Source organism: Zootoca vivipara, chromosome Z (assembly GCF_963506605.1).
Source record: "Zootoca vivipara chromosome Z, rZooViv1.1, whole genome shotgun sequence".
NCBI lineage: Eukaryota > Metazoa > Chordata > Lepidosauria > Squamata > Lacertidae > Zootoca > Zootoca vivipara.
Genome location: NC_083294.1, coordinates 40,112,105 through 40,133,270, shown reverse-complemented (window position 1 = coordinate 40,133,270; position 21,166 = coordinate 40,112,105). Strand labels below are relative to the sequence as shown.

At 44.2% G+C, this 21,166-nt stretch overlaps 2 protein-coding genes across 3 annotated transcripts in view; one reads left to right on the top strand and one right to left on the bottom strand.

Annotated features, from left to right (window-relative positions):
• The window catches only part of MAMLD1 (mastermind like domain containing 1), a 126,985-nt gene that overhangs the window by 34,684 nt on the left and 71,135 nt on the right, over window positions 1–21,166 (top strand). The window lies entirely within an intron of this gene.
• Window positions 6,245–6,794, bottom strand: LOC118084030 (small nuclear ribonucleoprotein F-like). Its single transcript, XM_035113253.2, has one exon. The coding sequence runs from the start codon at window positions 6,520–6,522 to the stop codon at window positions 6,265–6,267; it is 258 nt and encodes an 85-aa protein (XP_034969144.1). The 5' UTR covers window positions 6,523–6,794; the 3' UTR covers window positions 6,245–6,264.

The window sequence follows — 21,166 nt, the reverse complement described above, 5'->3', positions numbered from 1 at the left end:
GTAGAAGCTACCCAGTTCTGCACTGGGGAATAATCTCTAGGCTGTTCTATAAGTAAACCCAAGAAACAGATTTACAAAATTGACACCGGCTCTTTTGTTTTTTTCTGTTGGCTTTGTTTTGTTTTTGGTTTGTGAATCAGGCTGTCAAGGAGAGTTTTCTGTAGTTTGAACTTCTAACGGTAGGTTCACAAAGCAATTTCATTTTCCTCCAGATGAAAATTCATTGGATTTTATGACAATCTGGCACTTGCTCTTGTCCAAGCAACCTTGGAGGCAGATTTTTTTAAATTCTCCTTTTACATCTGGAGACATCAAATGCAGTGATAGTAAGAAAGTAAACGTTTGATTGAGACACATCCTTAATTCATGTACGTGGGCTTGTGCAGGTTTGCACCCTTATGGCTAACAAAGCCCATTGAGGTCTTAAGTAGAAATCCTTTACTATCTTATGTGGATTGAATTATACCTTTCAGCTGAGAAATCTTAAGCTTTTTTTTTTGCTTTAAAAATGCTTTATTTGTAAGCAGTTCACAGCCATTGGTTTTAGAATGGTGTACTCACAATATCTGTGCAGCTGGAATATGGCACAAATCCCCTAGTCTTTGTGTGTAATTTGACTTTGCTGTGAGCTACGGTATGTGTTGGAGGATCACAGCAATGGATAGGGAAAGCCCTAGTGTATATGCCAGCAATAATCTCAGCACATGCCACTCACAGGCAGGAGTATGTCCCAATCTAATTAATTCCAGTATTCAGTACCAAATCTCTAATCCAAAGTAACACCAATAATTTGGCAAGGAATCTCCCACAATGGACAAAATAGTCTCCAAGCAGCAAGCATGCCCAACCATACCTGAATTAACCACAGATTCTTGTGCTATTTGAGGAAAGACAACCCTGTCCCCTTTCAGCTGAGTAAGGGCACCTTGCTAAGAAGCTATGAATAATCAAAGCAAGAAGTTTCCCTTTTGCTTTTATTTAGAACTTCCGGTTTTAACCATTTTGTGTAGGGGGCACAATAACTTCACTTTAAAGAGGAAGCCCTCTTATGCCACATTAGTTAATGAAATCAAGTTGGGATGTCCCGAGAATTTCTCCACCTATGTCATTGTCATGAAATGCCACATGGGTATAACCCTCAACCCCCTCTGAAAAGAGGCTGGTTCTTGGCCCTCTGCTCTGTGACACACTCTCCTTGCTGCAGACCGCAAGAGCTGTTTTCGTGATTTCCTCTGCTGTATGTTACTGTACTGGCATTTCAAGCAGCAAAACAGCTCCTAACTCTTGCATGTCAGCATGTTGTAATCTTTAAAAACCTTTATTTATAAATAAATATTAAATTTCAGCTGTGGTGTGCTTACTGCTGGCTTTCTGGAGTGAGTGCAGTAGGATTGATCCATGCTGAATTTCACAAATTAAGCAAGGTTACTGAAGGCACTGCAATTCAATGTGTGCACAGCAGTCTCCAGGACATATTGCTAGGTCCTCAAAATTAGCCTTTTAATAAATACTGTACATGTGTAAGATGTGTCTGCAGTGGTGCACTAACAGATCTGGTAACAATGATGAGTTTTTGCTACACACCATGATTTGTCATACTAGCCTGATACTCATTCTTAAGGCAATACAATGTTCCCATGAAAGATAAATTGATGCACATTTATTTTCCTGCATAATGGATGGGTGGATAGTCCCAAACTCTGGGTGCAGGTTATTGCTGGTATGGGGTGATGGAATCTGCTACATTCAAATCCACTGTAAGTAGTGCAAAACTGGGGAGCTGTGAGGAGGGGAGGTTATTACTACAGTGGTACCTCCGGTTACGAACAGGATCCATTCCAGAGGCCCAGCCATATTCTGAAAACTTTGTAACCAGATGTGCCCTTCTGTGCACGCATGCAGCGCGCAGAGTGCTTCTGTGCATGTGCATGTGGCGAAACCCAGAAGTACTGTATACACTTCTGGGGGTGCCGCGTTCGCAATCCAGGGTTTACATTACCCAAAAGTAACGTAACCCAAGGGTCCACTGTACAGTAAAAGCTTCTTTGCATTCCTGTCCCTTTTTTGTGCTGCATTTCATAACTCAGACAAATCCAGGGCCGGCCCTACGGCCAGGCTGGGTGGCGCAGGGCACCATGGCGCTGGCCCACCAGGAGGGCGCCGCGAGCTGCGCCCGCCCGCTGGCCGGCCGGTCCGCCGCGCAGCTGCGCCCACTGCAACCACGCTGTGCCTGCCCGCCCACCCGCCGCGCAGCAGCGCCTGTGGCAGCCGCGCTGCGCCCACCCGCCCACCGCGTTGGGAAACAGGGCGGGGGGCGCCGAAGGGATCCGGCGCACCACGGCGCCAGGGGCGCTTAAGACGGCCCTGGACAAATCCTATACTCAGAACTTGCATTCATTTCAGTGGAACTTGTTCCCATCTTTATGGCATCCGTCTTGGGGGACAATGGAGGAGTGTACTTTTGGGGAAGAAGTCAAACTGTTGGAGAGTTACCTTGCCTGCTATGGCTGTAGAGACCGATATGGGAGAGACATGTTTTGTTGCAGCTGGGGCAGAGGAATACGTCTGGTTGCTCTGCTGCAGATGTACCATGCCACTTCTTCTCTTTGCATTCCTCCCATCTAAATGTGTATTTAAACATTACAGGAGTGGCATGGCAGTTATTTTTCTTTGGGTTTATCCCATGGTACTTGTGGGATCATTAAAGGCTTGTAACTACGTAGCCTTCTCTCCAGGAAATGGCACCCTCCCTTGCAGCAGGGCAGTGAAACCATAAACATTACACTAGTGCCAATGGATGAGCCTGTGGGAAAGTGTTACAGTTATTTACTAAAGGGCATTTTAGGGGCTGGTGATGGGATTTGTCCTCTGCATATGGTAGGGTTGCCATATTTCAAAAAGTGAAAATCCAGACACAAAAGTTCTTGAACTTGTTTTGTTTTGGCCAAAGTTGTTGAGCGTTCTTTTTTGAAAAATCTAAAAATTAAGTTTTAAAGCTATTTTTAAAGGAAATTCACCAAACAGTCAACACTTCTGATATGGGCTGAAATTTGCCCGGATTTTCACAGACATTTTAACTGGTATCTGAAAATTCCACCCAGATGCTATTTTTGGCAGACAAATGCCAGACATGTCCAGGAAATTCCAGGTGTATGGCAGCCCTATATGCTCTATAAAAACCAGTGTGCAGGGCAGATTACAGGATGCATGGTACTAGTTTGTGCTAGATGTGAGCCCTCTTTTCATGCTGGAACAGAGTACAGGGGCACCTCTGGTTACAAACTTAATTCTTTCCGGAGGTCCATTCTTAACCTGAGGTACCATTTTGCTAATGGGGCCTCCCGCTGCCACCGCCGTGCGATTTCTGTTCTCATGCTGAGGTAAAGTTCTTAACCCGAGGTACTACTTCCGGGTTAGCACAGTCTGTAACCTGAAGTGTTTGTAACCCGAGGTGTTTGTAACCCAAGCTCCGCTGTATTTTAACTGTTTAAGGCTAACTGTATGATGGCTAATCTTAGACAAATGGTTACTTTTTGCATGTAGCAGGGTTTTTTTGTTTTTGTTCTGCTTGAGTCAGTGTGGTCAAGCAATATGTAGATTAGGGCAGCTTCAGGGCCCAGACCAGACGCTTGTGCAAAACAGTCTGAAAAATAACAGTGGCAGGCAAGAATTCTACCACGGAACCACCAATGGCCTAAATGTAAACTGCATATTAAAGGGAAAAAATAAATAAACAGTTGCCTACCACCCTGGTCTGTGTTGAGCAATCATGGGGGAAATATTGTTGTGTACTTGTACAATTATGCCCAAGTACAGTACAGTACAGTACAAGTACAAGTACAGCCCAAACACAGTGTGAACAAATTCCTTTTACCTTGGCTGATGCCTATCTGGAAGTCACACTTTCTAACCTGAAGGATCTGCCTCCATTCTGCAGCTGATGTTCAGATACTCTCCGCTTTATTTTAATTTTGCCTGCTTTCAGTTCTGAGTCTGGAGAGCCTAAGCTTAAGCACATATTTGAGCTGGCATTCCATGGTTTTTAAACAGAAACTGAGCACACACCTTTCTGTCTGGATTATGCTTTCTGAAAGGCATAAGCAGTATTATTTTCTCTTTCCAAGCCTTCTAAGCCAGAGTTAGCCAATGTGGAGCCCTCCAGATGTTGGGCCTCCCACCAACCCCATACAGTGTTCAGGAATGATGGGAGTTTTAGTCCAGGAGCACCAGAAGGCATTGGCTGCCCATGTGCCAAGCTATTTAATGTTATTCTTGTTTTACATACATCTGTCCCTAGACAGTCACTTCAAAACTGGGTTGAGACTGTCCCTTAATGTCTGAGCTAGAGCAAAGCAGAACTACGAAGCTTGGCCTGTGGGCTGCCCTGAGAACAGGATTATTCTGTTTATTTCAAGTAAGCTAAATATCCATAGAATTTGCTATGCCCCTTTCCCACTCCATGATATCAGGGCTCTGCAGTCACTGGGAAGTGCAGCTCTGTCCCCGCCCTTCCTGATTTGCATAATTTCACACACTTCAAGTCCATCTTTGTCTGCATGCGCTTCCATTGCACCTCTTGTATTAGGATTCCCAAACAACTAGATAAGCTCTTGGGGCGGGATGGAGAGAGAGACAGAGAGAGAGAAGAAAGACAAGGGGTGTTACAACACAGAGAAGATAAATGTACCGGCTGCGCTAGAGGCTGTCCTCAGGCTGTTTGTTATGTGTCTCAAACACTGTCGCTACATTACACACTTCCTCGATCTCCGTATTACCCTACAAGCTTGTCGAACGGGATCCTCTGTTGCAGATTCTAGCTTACTCTGACCTACTTCTTTCCCGTGTCCCAGCAAGCTGTCAGGAACTATCAGAGCACTGGGAGCTGAAACAAACACTCACCGAGGGCGAAAGCAAGCTAGTCTCGAGCGAATGTAATTAGCTGCGTTCTAACTGGTTTGTTTGCTTTATAAATCACATCGTTTTTATTTCTCCAGATTTGGATTAATTGTGTTATTGCGGCAGGGTGTTGTTTTTAACCCCCCCCCAAAAGCCTGTAACTAAAATATAAAATATAATAATGAACAGCTCTGTTTAAAATTCAGGAATGGTTAATTGGTGATATACAACAGATAAACCACACTAGAACTTACTCCATCAGAGGAAAATAAATTAACCCAAGATTTATTTATGCACTGCAAAGGCAGTGGCTCATTACTTAAAGCCCTGACATCCTTCATTTTCTTTTCTTTTTGGGTTGAAGAATTCATTGGGGTTATGATTCACAACTTCCAAGGTAATCCAGTATTACATGACAGCAAAACAAAAAAAAAATTGAGGATCATGCAACTCCCCTGCCAGCCCCCAGTTCTATTTTTTCTCATTGTTTGCTATTGCAAAGCCTTAAGATGCCACCCAATGGTTGACAATCTACTATTCTAATAACACGTGGCTTATAATATGGCATCTTTCAATATATTCTACCCAGTCTTGATTCATAGTACAAAGGATGCCAGGGTGGAAGTGAAACTGTCTGACCCAGAAACGCTTGCCTTTTGTTCTAAGTGTAAAGTTCAAGTTCTGTGATAACTCATTGCAGGAAGAGGAAGACTCTCTGCCATATGTTGGCTCTCATATGTTCCATGGCCGTAACCTAACTATCAAACTGGTTCTGTAACTGAGCTTTGAACCTTTGATCAGATTTTAGGCCAAGTTTCACTGGCCTTTAGTCTCTTAGAATAAAGGGTACAGGTGCTTGGGTAATAATTGCCTTCTTGTTCAGCCAACTGCTGTTGGTGAACGTTTATGGACCAAAGTAGTTATGTGTATATTTTATTTACCGTGTGATGCTCACTCTAGCTCCACGAATGGTTTGATACAGGTGTAATGCCAAAACTCAGTGTTACTTGCCTGAGCCTTATGCGTGAGCACACTTATTTCCTCTTGTCAAATACACCATTCTCTTCCTAGTTTGAAGCAAGCCATGGTTTGCTGTTGCATCCAATCCAGCCAACTACATTCTGTGCTTGCCCTACAAACCACAGTTCAAAAGCAGCCTGCTCTGCCTCAAGCCAGGAAAGGAAGAGAATTGCCATGGGTGAAGGGAGGAAGAAGGAGCACACTATGAAGTTTGTTCCCGATGTTTATTCTTTGGCCATAAAAAAAATGTTACTTGACAAAACCTTTAAAAAGCAAACAAACAAAGCCGGACAACTAAATTTCTTAGCACAATTTTTTTAAAAAAAACTTCTCCCCCCCCCCAAATAGTTATTCTCTCATTTCTCCTTCTTCTTCTTCTTCCACACCCCTTATATAAAGGAAACTATTGCACCTTATCAGAACTTCACCAAGGTGTCCAGATAATGCACCATCAATATATTCTTCTGTATTTGCAAGCTGCATGTTCATGTAGCCATCGACGGAGACGAGGTAGCCTTTGTATTCCATCCCCCACTTCAGCTTCACCATCACTGGCTTCCCAGTCAGCCCGTTTAGGAAGGGCTTTGGATTGAGAGGCAGACTCATAGCAACCAGACCAACCTAAGGGCGTCTGCGGCAACAACAAAAAATTACTCGCGGGCAGCACGTGTGCCCGCCAAAGCTCTAAATTGTTTGGCATTTCTTCTAATCATGCCTCTGTCTCTTTTTAAGGTTCTAGACCTTGTGATGATATGTACATAGCTTGGATCTGGATCCTTTACTGTTGCTTGATGCTCCGGAGGCCTCAGCGGTACACAGTGCTTCCATCAGCTTTGCCTGGTGGTCCAGCTACGCCCCTATCTGGACAGGGATAGCCTAACATCTGTAGTCTCTGCTCTGACAACCTCTAGGTTAGATTACTGCAATGTTTTATACATGGGGTTGTCCCTGAAGGCAGTTCAGAAACTTCTGCTGCAGAATTTGGCAGCCAGGCAACTCACGGTGGGGCGGGGTGGGGGAGAGAGTTTGAGCGTATGCTTTGGCCTGACTGCACTGGCTGATCATTCATTTCCAGGCCCAATTCAAAGTGCTGGTTTTGACCTATGGAGCCTTAATTGGCTGAGGATGGAAATACTTTAATAACCTACCTGGACCCTGCAATCATCCTCTGAGGCCCTTCTTCGTGTGCCTCCTTTGTGAGAGGTTCAGAGGATGGCCTTTTCTGCAGTGGCTCCCTGTTTGTGAAACGCTCTCCCCCAAGGAGGTTTGCCTGGCACCTTCATTATACAGTGGAACCTCGGTTTATGAACACCTCGGTTTATGAATTTTCGGTTTATGAACGCTGCGGACCCATCTGGAACGGATTAATTCATTTTCCATTACTTTCAATGGGAAAGTTTGCTTCAGTTTATGAACGCTTCAGTTTATGAACATACTTCCGGAACCAATTACACCCATGCCTCAGTTTATGAACGCTTCAGTTTAAGTACTCCGCGGACCCGTCTGGAACGGATTAATCCACTTTCCATTACTTTCAATGGGAAAGTTCGCTTCAGTTTATGAACGCTTCAGTTTAAGTACTCCGCGGACTGTCTGGAACAGATTAATCCACTTTCCATTACTTTCAATGGGAAAGTTCGCTTCAGTTTATGAACGCTTCAGTTTATGAACAGACTTCCGGAATCAATTGTGTTCATAAACCAAGGTACCACTGTATAACTTTAGGCTAGGGCTGGGTGATAATCTGGTTTTCAACACTGTGATATATCACCAACTAAACATTGTGATATACTGATATATCACAATGTCTGAAGTAAGGACAGAGCTATGTAGGAGCATTGGCTGGCTTCACAGTTTTCCCTATATTGTGATTTTTGCATAGCACACATACACCAATATCACGATATGGACATCAAACCAGTTTTGGGCGATATATCAATATATTGCCTAGCCTTACTTTAGGCACTAGATGAAAGTGTTCCTCCTCAACCTGGGTCTTTGGCTGATTAACATCCTATAGCCTTGTAAATGTGTTTGTGGGAGGGGGTGGAGGGGCATTGTCCTCCCCTTCTTGTTGTTGTTTTTATCTTGTATTTATGTTTTTGTGTTCTGAACTGTCCTGACATCTACAGATGAAGGGCACTGTACAAATTAAATAAATAAACAAATGCTTGACAATGTGCCCCCTGGTAGCCCCCCCCCCCCCCGGTAGCCTGTCCTGGCATGGATGTGTAGGATATAAATTTCTACAATAAGCAAATGGTATCTGACACCTTGGAATTCAAGGGCCAAATTAGACATGAACAGCTACCTATTTTGCTTTTGTGAACTAATTACAGGGGTGTGGGAGCCTGGTTCTCTCTGTGAAAGCAGGGGGTGGGAAGAGGAGCCTTATATTACCCTCCCCCCCCCCAAATCTCCCACGGCTAAGAGCCCATGGCTAGTTTGGTCCTTAGGCCAAAAACTTTTTCTGTCCCTCCTCTTGCTGTCAGCTTCTGCAAAATGCTGTATACAGTATGCAGTTCATCATCTATCTCAGGTACCTTCATCACAGAATTGAAGAGTTGGAAGAGACCATGAGAACCATCTAGTCTGCCCCCCCCCGCTGCAATGCAGGAACCTTTTGCCCAATGTGGAGCTTGAACCCTTGGCCCTGAGATTAAAGATTATCATGCTCTCTACCAATTGAGCTATGCCAGTTCATTCAGAGTGCAGAGTATGGGTTACCCCTGGCACCGTTTGGCAGCAGAATATTCCCAGCCTGATTTTATAATAGAATTTGCCCGGTTCTGTTTTGTTAACCTGTGTTTCCTCACAGGACACGGAGGTGGAATATTCACGGTTGCTCTTCTCGTTTAACTTAATTAGTCACCTCCTACCCACTACTGACATATCTAGAGAGCCAATGAAGTGTGTTTAATTGCACATGTGTGGACTCTGCAATTTGGTGGGCAGATGCTGGCTGATAGGTCCTCCCCCAAATACTTCTCTCTGTGTTAGAATATATTTGATACCACAAGAGGTCATGTTAGCCCTAATGTGAGCAATTTTGCCATTTCTAAATTTAAGTGGAAGGGTGTTTCCCCCCCCACCCCTTTTTTGCTTCTAGTTCAAATGATTTAATTGGATGCTTTCATATTAAAGGGACATCAATCTTGTATCCCCTTCTGTTTGTAATAAGAGCTGAGAGGAGGCCTTGCTGCTTGATAAATGGGTTAATTTTATTCACCAAGCAGGTAATGGTAATCCGTATTAAGAGGTGCAAATAGGCTCTTGATACCCAAACAGAGGAGCATCTAATTAACATATTATTGTTGGTTTCAGCTCTCTGCATCTTTGTGAGCTGAAAGGCAAAAGCCTCTATTACAGTCTTATAACCTATTTGTCACACCACACACCAGAGTGGGTGGGTGTTCAATCACTTTCGTGTTTCATGCTTGTTTTTTAATTTACCTTTATTTCGCTGGAGTGATTCCGAAAGCATGCACTTTGTTTCCTTTCCTTCTTCATGCACTAATCTGGCTATTGGCATCTGTTGGTACATAAGGAACATAAGAATTAACCCCTTCTTGCTGTTTTTTTTAAAGTTGTAGCATGCCTTTTGCAGGCTTCCATCATTTCCAAGTAGAAGTAAATAAACCATATACAGTATAACATTTCAGCCAATTTCACTGTAATTCAATATAGTACAGTATTAAAACGAGATGATTCTGCAGGTATACATTGTTCTTCGTGTCGAATGCATTAAGTGGTTGGGTTTCTTCGGAGACCGCTCAGAGACTTCCTGAACGCAATACTGGTAGATAATGGGGAAAGTGTTTATCTTTTGTAGGAAAAAAGACAAAGGATTCAGAATCATCTGCTCTCCCTCTCCTCATCTCGCTGTCCTCTTTCCTGTTCCTTAATCACAAATCTCTCTCGCTCCCCACCCCCAAGCATTGCATCATTAGCATATTTCCTTTATTGGGAGAGCTAAGAGGGGGCGGAATATATACCTAGAGAAATATACTTGCAATTATATTCGCACTTCTGTAATATACTTACAGAATATTCACACACAAGTTAGGTGTGCATGCTTATGTGCATATCAAAACTTATTGAGTGTTGGACATAAATCTCTTTATCTTACTGAATCGTTATGGAAGCACCATCAAACAGATCACTCCTCTAATTACCGTATGGGGCAGTTAAGAGATGAGTTTATGCTTTTCTGCCACCCTAACCCTAACAATGCATTTAGGTACCTGGGGAACAATAATTAAAACAAAATAAACAAAATTCCTTCCAGTAGCACCTTAGAGACCAACTAAGTTTGTCATTAGTATGAGCTTTTGTGTGCATGCACACATCTTCAGATAAGTGTGCATGCATATGAAAACTCATACCAATGACAAACTTAGTTGGTCTCTAAGGTGCTACTGGAAGGAATTTTTATTTTATTTTGTTTCGACTACGGCAGACCAACACGGCTCTCCACTCCTGGTTCAAAGTATAACCTCAGGATCTATTGTTTCCCAGCAAAGGAGTTGGGTCAAGCTATAGACTGCTACACTTTTCTTTCTCCCCCCCCCCAACTCCCTTTATTCTAATAGTTTCTCTTCCTCTGAAACTGAACAAGGCATATGCACCAGTCACATCTATTTTTAGTTCCTCTCTAATCATTTTCACTTCTAATTTCTCATCCACCAAGCTAAGCACTACAATAGTTGAGCTGTAAACACTGCAAGGGAACCTTTTTTTCCTCCTTTAGAATTGTTTTGTTTCTCCCTTCCTTCCTTTCTGTCTGCCTTGGTTTTGAGTAGTGTTAAAATATTGAAGTATTTAAAAGGTGGTGGGGTGGTGGTAGCTGAAGAGTGGACACTTCCTCCCTTACAGTATAATACCTCTATTATGTATTATGCAACTTGAAAAAGCCACGTGGCATTGTATTTACAGAGCAACATTAGAGTCCATGTAACCAAAGGTGTCAAAGTCCTTTCTTCTTCGCCACTTCTTGGTTCTCTCCCCTGCTATCAAAACTGCAGGTGTGCAATTGTAGTGGGAAGGAAGGCACATTGGAGAGAGTAACCCCTTGTGCTGCTTCCTACTCATGTTGCTCATGCTCCTCCTAGTCCACCAAACAGCTCTTGGGCAAGCTGAACGGGAGGGGAGGCATGGGGAGGAAGGTACATGGGGGAGAAGCCCCTCCTCCTCCAAAGAGCTCTATGGCAGGCTGGGAAGGAGGATCTCTCCAACTATTGCAGAGGTGAAGAGGGGTCTGCCCTCCTCTTCTCCACTGGAAGAGTGAGTGAGTTTCTGTGCCCAGTGCCAGATTACCAAATAGGCACTGGCTTATGGGCCCCATGCATCTTAGGGGCCTCATGACAACAGATCAAAATATTGGAAGAAAATTACAATCAAGCTTCTCTTAGTTCAATGTTATCCCACTGGACACACACATGAGGGGTGGGGTGGGGGTGAGATTTGGACTGCTTACTGGGGCCTCCATACTGTTCACCCTGCTGATTCATGAGTGTCCCCCAACCTCTGCTTGTATCAGAGGATGCACTACCTCTGAATCAGGGCGTTCTACTTAGTTGTCCTAGTTGTCTTTCTTGAAAGCAAAGTGGCTGTCTCGTGCTTTCCATTTGTGTACTCCTTAATTAACATGCATTGTCACTCAAGAGAGTGACATCTGGGATCTAAAGCAGAATTATTTCTCATGTCTGTTGTGATCATGTCTGTTTGGCAGGGATGCAGAAAGCCCTTTACTGAGTCACACGATTCTGTGTGGAGCATGTGAGCCAGATGTTTGTGCTGTCCTCCCTGCTGCTTGGCAGGCCACTGCCACTGTTCTGTTCCCCCAGATGTCTGGTCAAGTGTGACAATTCTTCTTGGTCTGCATGCAACCTGTATTGATTCCTGCCTATCGGTGTACTGGTTAGAGCAGTGTTTCTCAACCTTTTTTGGGCCAAGGCACACTTGTTCCATGAAAAAAATCCCGAGGCACACCACCATTTAAAAAGTTAAAAAAATTAACTCTGTGCCGCCGTATATTGACTATATAATTATGACTGTAAGAAACACTTGCCAATTGCTGTGTTGGTTGCAATCTCCTGTAATAAGGCTTCACAAGCCGCTGATTTCTCTGCCAGCACAATCCTTTGCTCAGCAAGTTTCAGGTTGAGCTCATCCAGCCAGCTTCTTTAAGTTTGTCTAAAACCACCCTCCCGTGGTGGTGGCTGTTGAGAGCTGCGCTCGCCCCGCGTCGTGACCCGGCCGGCTTCCTTTCCGGTGGCTTGTTGTGACTTATTGGCAGCCGCCAGGCACGTGACAATGCAAATCGCCCTTCTCGTCGCCGCACGTCGCCGCACACCAGCCAGCGTCTCGCGGCACACTAGTGTGCCGCGGAACAGCGGTTGAGAAACGCTGGGTTAGAGTGTCAGACTAGAACCCAGCAGACCAGGGTTCAAATCTTCCACTGAGCCTTGAGGTCCCTGGGTCACCTTGAGGTAGCAGCTGCCTCTCAGCTTAACTTACCCTGCAGGGTTGTTTGTGGGTACAGTATTTAAATAAGGAGGGGAAAAACCATGCATGCTACCTTGAGCTACTTGTGGAAAAGGTGCAAGAAATAAATATCCCAGCAACATAAGGTGTTTAAGGACTTCAATGCAGAGTTTTCTGCTCTCTGCTTTTGGGACAGGTGAAATAAAACAGTGGTGAAAAACTTTCAGCAGCACACAAATTTAGCTTGCTGCAAGCTAACACAACTTTGTAAAAACAAAATAGAAAAATTCCTTCCAGTAGCACCGTAGAGACCAACTAAGTTCTTCAGATACACTGAAACAGAAGTGAGAGGGTGGGGATGGGTATTACTCAGAAGGGTGGTGGGAATGGGTGATTGGCTGATAGGTGTGGTAAATCTGTTGACGACTGTTAATGACTGCAGTTGGTCTTACAGGAAAAAGCAAGGGATGAGATGGCTAAAAATAGCTTTATCATGTATAATGAGGTAAGAATCCATGTGTCTATTCAGACCAGGTCTCTCCATGGTTTTAAGTTTGGTAATAAGTTGCAATTTGGCAACTTATTTCCAGTCTATTTCTGAAATTCTTAATAAGACAGCTACTTTGAGATCTTGTATAGAATGTCCTGGGAGATTGAAGTGTTCTCCTACTGGTTTCTCTGTCTTGTGATTCCTGGTGTCAGATTTATGTCCATTTATCCTTTGGCGTAGGGACCCAGGTGGCGCTGTGGTTAAACCACTGAGCCTAGGGCTTGCTGATCAGAAGGTCGGCGGTTCGAATCCCTGTGACGGGGTGAGCTCCCGTTGCTTGGTCCCAGCTCCTGCCAACCTAGCAGTTCGAAAGCACGTCAAAATGCAAGTAGATAAATAGGAACCGCTACAGCGGGAAGGTAAACGGCATTTCCATGTGCTGCTCTGGTTTGCCAGAAGCGGCTTTGTCATGCTGGCCACATGACCTGGAAGCCATACGCCGGCTCCCTCGGCCAATAATGCGAGATGAGCGCGCAACCCCAGAGTCGGTCACGACTGGACCTAATGGTCAGGGGTCCCTTTACCTTTATCCTTTGGCGTAGGGTTTGCCCTGTTTGTCCAATATAGAGAGCTGAAGGGCACTGCTGGCAAAATAAGGAACATGATGTTAACTGTGGTGTGTGTGCTGTGTGTGCAGTCTCAACCAAACTGTAAAAGAAGGGATTCTTGTGATGCTTCATTGGAACCATGGACAGGGGCCAGCAGTTTAAAATGGAAAGGGCACACTTAAAAGCACCACTGCAAAGCCTACCTTAGTGCCATTAAATGAGCTAGGGCTCTCTTTGAATGAAACTTCTGCAGTCTTCAGAGGACTGCCTGTAGCCCAGAGCAAAATATTTACTGTGATTTACTGTTGGTGCTAGGTAGGGGCTTCATTGCATCCTTTTAAGCCCAGCAGAATCTTAGGAGAGAAAATTGATAAAAGCAGAAACAGCAACAAAAAAAGCAATAGTTGGGGGACACTTAGAAAGAAAGAAAGAAAGAAAGGCAAACCATTGCGTGGAATGTTTCTATTCAAATAGGTTGTAGGCTGTTTCTTGACTGTGCAGGTCATTGGTGAAAGGTCAACAGCTCTGCTGTGTCGACAGATAAAGACTGAGGGAAGCATGTCTGAGGTCACATTGCAAAGGAATTCCGTCGTGCGGGTCTTTATTTCCTCAAAGGAGGGTGGGGGCTAAGGAGCCTGCACATTTACAATCCAAGTCTATATTAGATTAAGGATGCCCTTCCAACTGGTTTTATTTTGCTTTGCTTTAATAAGCTATTTTTAGAGCTTAAGTGTTTAAAAGCAGACAGCTGTAATATCTACCATTTTGTTTCTGGCAAAAGATGCCTTTTAAGCATAGAAAGATTTGACCATTTATTACCGTATGAATTGTTAAGCCTTGGACACCCATCTGAGCTGTCCAATTTGTTAGCAACCCCCCCCCCTTCTCTTGATATTCCTTCAAGGAGCCCTGCAGCTTTTGAAGATGCACACAACATTCTTTGTTTCCCTAATAAATAACTGGTCTTTAACCTAGATGAAGTGGAAGAGACATTACTTAACACTATTTTCTCCTGGGGTCTTCATTCTGTTTTTGGCCCAGACTGAGAAGGCATTTCTTTTACAGAAACACTTTAAGCATGTGCTGAGATCCTTCTGACTTGGCACGTGAAGTATCAGCTTAAATAGTTCCTTGAACTTGAAACTAATTTGACGCTTCGAGTGAAGAGGGGTGTGTGGTTTTTTTTCCCAAGGCAGAGAGAACTAGTACAATTTCTTTGCCTTCCTTCCACCTTGCATGTGCGAATCTCAAAAGAGAAACTTCTTTTATATGCACATTTTTAATTTGGAGTGAGGAGGGGGAAATCTAACCAAAGTAGCTCAGTGGTCATGGTCATGTTGGCTTAATCTTTAAAACAGAAACAGTGTCTTCCCTTACAGGGAACTGCTGTCAATGTGAATAAACTAAAGACTGTAAAGAATCGTTTTGTCACAACACATAGCTCAATTTTTCACAGCACTGAGGGAGTAACCTTGCTGCAAGTGGAACTAAACTGTTTCAAGTGCTAGCAATCCACCTTAATCTTCCATGTTTTAATCTTCCTTGTGGTCCTTGTGTAAGGGCAACCATGGTAGTCTGTATGTGCTCAGAGCAACATTTTAAACCTAGTTTAGAGCAATGATGGTGTTCCCTGTGTGCTCCCAGCTGAAAACTTCCATCGTCCCTGACCATTGGCCAGGATGGCTGGGGTTTATGGGAACTGGAGTCAAACAGCATCATAAAGATTTTTTTCTAAGCGAGAAAGGTATGTTTTTCTCTCTCCCTCACACCCCACTCCATCCAGACAGCTCTCTATTCATTCTGTGGTTTCTTGCATTTTGTTTGGCACAGAGTCTCTTCACTACCTTTGCTGTTTAGTGCACAGTAGATTAGTTGCCTGCGATTAAGGGCCAGGTTGCTGCCACCTCTGCCTTGGAGAACAGACACCTGCACTCGTTGCCAGAATTTCACAAAGCAGGCTTCTTGAACTGCATCCAAGTCCTTGCAGGCTGCACTTGGCTGGCTGGCTAAGCAGGGCCATGGGGGTGTTGTTTTAAAATCTTGTTTAAGCAGAGATCGGGTATCAGGTACCTGTCACCCTTCTGGATTCTCATCCCCCATGGAATTCTGATTCCTTCCTTTCCCACCATTTCCCAGAGGACTTCTCCACTCCTTCAAGCATAATAGTTCTTCTGCAGTGGGAATTCTCTTTCTGGGTAGTGAGCAAGGAATGGGACTACTTCCTTAAACATGTTTTACAAAGCTGCCTCTTTCTGGAGAAGTTGGAATAAAAAATGAGGAGAGAGTATTGCTAGAGAGGTTGAGATACCAGGCCAAGAACATCCTGCAATAGATTATTCTTGTACTTTATATCAGCGTTGAGCAGGCAGATATGAGCTTGAAATGTGGGGTGGCGTTCTTTATTATGGCTCTTGGGCAATGAAAACCAGAATGAGTACATCACCTTTATTGTTTGCTTTTCCATTCAGAAGCTGCATATTGTGAGTGCAACTTCTGTTGGAAGCTGCCCAGAGTGGCTGGGGTATAAATAATAAAAAATTATTATTATTATTATTATTATTATTATTATTATTATTATTATTATTATACAGCTATGTAGAGGCATTGGCTGGCTTCACAGTTTCTCCCACATGGTGATTTTTTGCGTAACACCCCCACACCCATTATTTGCAATATGTTGCCAGGTCAAAAATTATGAAACTGATATCACTATATGGATTTCAAACCCATTTTGTATGACCTATAACCCAGCCCAACATACGTCATGATTCGTGATACACTGCCAGGCCAAAAATCACAAAACCCAATATAACAATATGGACTTCAAACCAGTTTTGGATGACACATATATATCACCCAGCCCTAGTGTACATAGTACTGAGCTTGACGAACCAATGGGGTGGCTCGGTTATAAGGCAGTTTCTGGTGTTGAGTAGTGTTGGCTGCTTGGAAGCCACCATTTAAATTGATCACAATGGGATCACCTTGGGTGGTGCTGTATTGGAGCCACTGTAGGAAATGACAGTAGCTATGAGACTGAGCCGCCTGGTGCTCACATATGCATGGAGTTTGGCATCTCCAAAGCTCTAAAGGGTAACATCTATCTACCTATGTAATGAAAGCACCCCTAGCTACTCCCACTCTGTGAAAGCATGCTCCAAAGGAGGCATTCGTCTCCCCCCCCCAATTCCGTCCACACCTTCCCTCTATGCTACGGCACCATCCTCCTTTATTCTCCTATACTTCCAGTTAGAGAAGTAACTACGCCAAAGGATAAATGGACATAAATCTGATACTGGAATCACAAGACAGAGAAACCAGTAGGAGAACACTTCAATCTCCCAGGACATTCTATACAAGATCTCAAAGTAGCTGTCTTATTACAGAAAAATTTAAGAAATAGACTGGAAAGAGAAGTTGCCGAATTGCAACTTATTACCAAACTTAAAACCATGGAGAGACCTGATCTGAATAAAGACATTGGATTCTTATCTCATTACACATGATAAAGCTATCTTTAGCCATCTCACTCCCTGCTTTTTCCTGTAAGACCAATTGCAGTCGTTAACAGTCGTCAACAGGTTTACCACACCTATCAGCCAATCACCCATTCCCACCACCCTTCTGAGTAATACCCCTCCCCACCCTCTCACTTCTGTTTCAGTGTATCTGAAGAAGTGTGCATGCTCAGACCAATGACAAACTTAGTTGGTCTCTAAGGTGCTACTGGAATGAATTTTTTTTTAATTTTGTTTCTCCTATACAGTACTTTTAACAGTGTTGATGACTTTTCTGTTCAGTCTCTCAGCATGTTTGCAGGCTAATGGGTTGGGTGTGCCGATCTACAAATGATTTACTGTTCAGTGCACCCCCCACCTCTGACAAAGTGGTATTTCCTTTGTTGCTAACTGGGGGGGGAGGGAGGGCAAACTCTTTGCGCCAATGCTAGGACACTCCGTCTGAACTTCCCTCAACTTTTCGGGACTGCTTTGAGGCTGATAATTTGTTCAGGGAAAGCATATTTGAAAATGCACTGTTGGGGAAAAAAAGTCCGTCAAGCAGTAATGTAGCAAGGGGACTGATTCACATGACCAGAGGAAAGTCACCATTTTATTCATATAGTATGAGAGATAGTTTTTCTTTCTTTCCATGTGGCAAAATCACAAGTTCACAAACCCGAAAGTTGCTTTTGCAGTCTGACCACATGGGATCCCAGTCACAAGATTGTTGTGCTTTATGAATATTGAATGCAAAGAGATGCCTTGTGCTATGGATGCCTGCCTTTTAACTTAAAACAAAAACAAAAAAGAGGATGAGATTGTGTGAACTGGGCAGGGAATCTGGAAGCCAGGATCTGGAGGCCTTTAGAAAATATGGTTATCTGAAGTTTTCTTTGTGTAGAATTCTCTTTAACAACAATTTCCTGACACCCCACAACCACCACCACGATTGTGATGGCCTGGGACTCAGGCTTGGACGGCAGGGAAGCTCCACTCGCCTATTTCTCCTGGACACTAGCCCCAGCCGAACGGAACTACAGCCAACTCAACAAAGAGGCGTTGGCACTTGTGACGGGAGTGAAGAGGTTCCACGAATACCTCTACGGCAGAAGATCCAACCTCATTACTGACCACAAGCCACTCCTAGGCCTCCTCGCCATAGCTGCCAAGTTCTCCCTTTTTTTAAGGGAAATTCCCTTATGCTGAATAGGCTTTCTCTCAAGAAAAGGGAAAACTTGGCAGCTATGCTCCTCGCTGGTGATAGGCCAACTCTACTTGTTCTCTCGCTGTGCATGCTGTGATGGACTGTTTTTTTGGCGGCCTATCACTATTACCTTATCCATTGCCTGGGGAAATTGTTGGGCCACACCAACGCCCTCCGCCGGCGCCCTCTTCCGATGCTTGTGGGAGACCCAGTTCCAGCATCACCAATCCTCATGATTGAAGACCTAACAGCAGCTCCAGTGTCGGCTACTGGTGTGGCCTCCACATCTGCCCAGGACCAGACTATCAGCCGTGTGCTCAACTGGGTGTGGAGGGGATGGTCGCAAGCTCTCTTCGCCTCAGATCTCCAGCTGTTTGCGACCAGACAACATGAGCTCTCAGCTCATCGTGGCTGCCTATTGTGGGGGGACCGAATCGTGATTCCTCAAAAGCTCCGCCAATGCGTCCTTGAGGCTCTGCACATCTGGGAATTGTCAAAATGAAGGCGTTGGCTGGGTGTTACATCTGGTGGCCGAACATGGACGATGCCAGCACTGCGTGGGTTGCCGCCTGTCAAAAGTGCCAAGAGTCAAGATCTGCACCGCCGGCAGCTAAAGAACACACTTGGGAGATGCACTGCTCAGCCAGCCTACTTTTATAGCCGGCTGGCTCAAACAATGTAACAATCATAATTCAAAGTTCCCTCCTAAAGTACCCCTCCTAAAACAACTGCCGAGGACCTGAGGGAAAACTATGTACAGTGACTTCAATACATAACAGCAGGCGAGACCTGAGACCGGATTGGTCATTACCTCGTCAGAAATAAAAGGCAGTCAGACCCCGCCCCAGGTTGCGGGAGCAACATTGCTGCTTGCCAGATCTTGCCTGTTTTCCTGCTCCTGACCTCGCCTAGTTTCCTGCCCTGCACCCTGCCTCAGCTTCATCGGACTGACCCCTTGTTGTTTCCTTAGACTTCAGACTGGCCCTGGACCTCACCTCTCGGATTACCCTTGGACCAGCACAACGATCCCTCTAGGACTTTTAAAACTGAAACACAGCACATGTTTGGAAAGAACCTATTTTCAGTGTGATATCTAGGAAAATGTGATCATCTAATAAAAAAGAGGTTGTTTTTGAACATGCACAGAGTGCCCTTTGCAGAGTGTTTGCAAACAGCCGGGGTTGGGAGGACAGTTTCCCTGTTAGTCTTACAGGAAAAACTATTGTCCTTGTCACTTGAGAAATTAAACACTGTGGTCTCTAGAAATTCTCTGCCTCTATGAATTCCCTTTAAGAGCTTTAAATGACTGATGAGAAATGAAAGGTGCATTCTCTTTGAGGAGAGGAAAATTCTGCAGCACTTGCCACACCAAATAGATGAAAAACAGAGCCATTGTATTAGCAGCAGCTCCTATCTTGCTCTGCTATGGCACAAAGGAGTGGCTTGCTTGACTCCAGAATTAATAGAGCAGAGAGGAAATGGCTCTTAAAGAGATGTGTGCCGGTTTCCTTCCTGTTCAGAGAATTGGAAAGCCTAGAGCAGTGAGGTAATGTCATTTCACATAACTTAGAGGGCTCTTCTGATAAAGGACAATTGCAGTAAATGAAGTGAGCCTGGGAATTTTTTTTTTTAAAAAGAAAAATTGTTTTAACTTCTAAAGGGTTTAGAGAGAAAAAAATTCCTCGTAGCAGGCTGCATGCAAGGGTAGATAGATTTCTCAATTAAATTACTGTGCAAATAGCACAATATTCAGTGATGGTTATACCATGTCTTGGAGAATCCTCGGCACCTAAAAGGTTTGTGTTGGTGCCTAGATATTTTGTATGTTTTGTTGATTTGACATCATTCCATGGCTGTTAAATGGTTCAAAACAGTTAACGAAATTTGAACTAATGAGGTAGCTTTTGTTATAAGAATGATAAGGTTTCAAATATAGAAGAAATGTTCATAAATGCACAAGGCAAACACACATACATAATTATATAAACCACATGTCTGAAATAATAATAATAATAATAATAATAATAATAATAATAATAATAATAATATATTTATACCCTGCCCATCTGGCTGGGTTTCCCCAGCCACTCTGGGTGGCTTCCAACAGAAATATTAAAATACAATAATTTATTAAACATTAAAAGCTTCCCTAAACAGGGCTGCTTTCAGATGTCCTCTAAAAGTCTGGTAGTTGTTTTTCTCTTTGACATCTGGTGGGAGGGTGTTCCACAGGGTGGGTGCCACTACCGAGAAGGCCCTCTGCCTGGTTCCCTGTAACTTGGCTTCTCACAGCGAGGGAACCACCACAAGGCCCTCGGCACTGGACCTCAGTGTCCGGGCAGAACGATGGAGGTGGAGACGCCATTTAGGGTTTTAAAGGTCAGCACCAACACTTTGAATTGTGCTTGGAAACGTACTGGGAGCCAATGTAGGTCTTTCAAGGCCGGTGTTATGTGGTCTCGGCGGCAGCTCCCAGTCACAAGTCTAGCTGTCGCATTCTGGATTAATTGTAGTTTCTGTATCACCTTCAAAGGTAGCCTCACATAGAGCACATTGCAGTAGTCCAAGCAAGAGATAACTAGAGCATGCACCACTCTGGTGAGACAGTCTTTGGGCAGGTAGGGACTCAGCCTACGTACCAGATGGAGCTGATAAACAGCTGCCCTGGATACAGAATTGATCTGTGCCTCCATGGACAGCTGTGAGTCCAAAATGACTCCCAGGCTGTGCACCTGGTCCTTCAGGGGCATAGTTACCCCATTCAGGACCAGGGAGTCCTCCACACCTGCCTACCTCCTGTCCCCCACAAACAGTACTTCTGTCTCGTCAGGATCCAACCTCAATCTGTTAGCCGCCATCCAACCTCCAAGAGAGCAATCCTGAAGCCATCTTGACTCTTAATGACCCCAACTATTTCCTCTGCAGAAGGCAATATCTTTGAGAAATCTTTCCCAGTAGTTCT

Excerpts from the sequence above, each read along its gene's own strand:
- LOC118084030 (XM_035113253.2), bottom strand. The coding sequence starts at position 6,522 with ATGAGTCTGCCTCTCAATCCAAAGCCCTTCCTAAACGGGCTGACTGGG.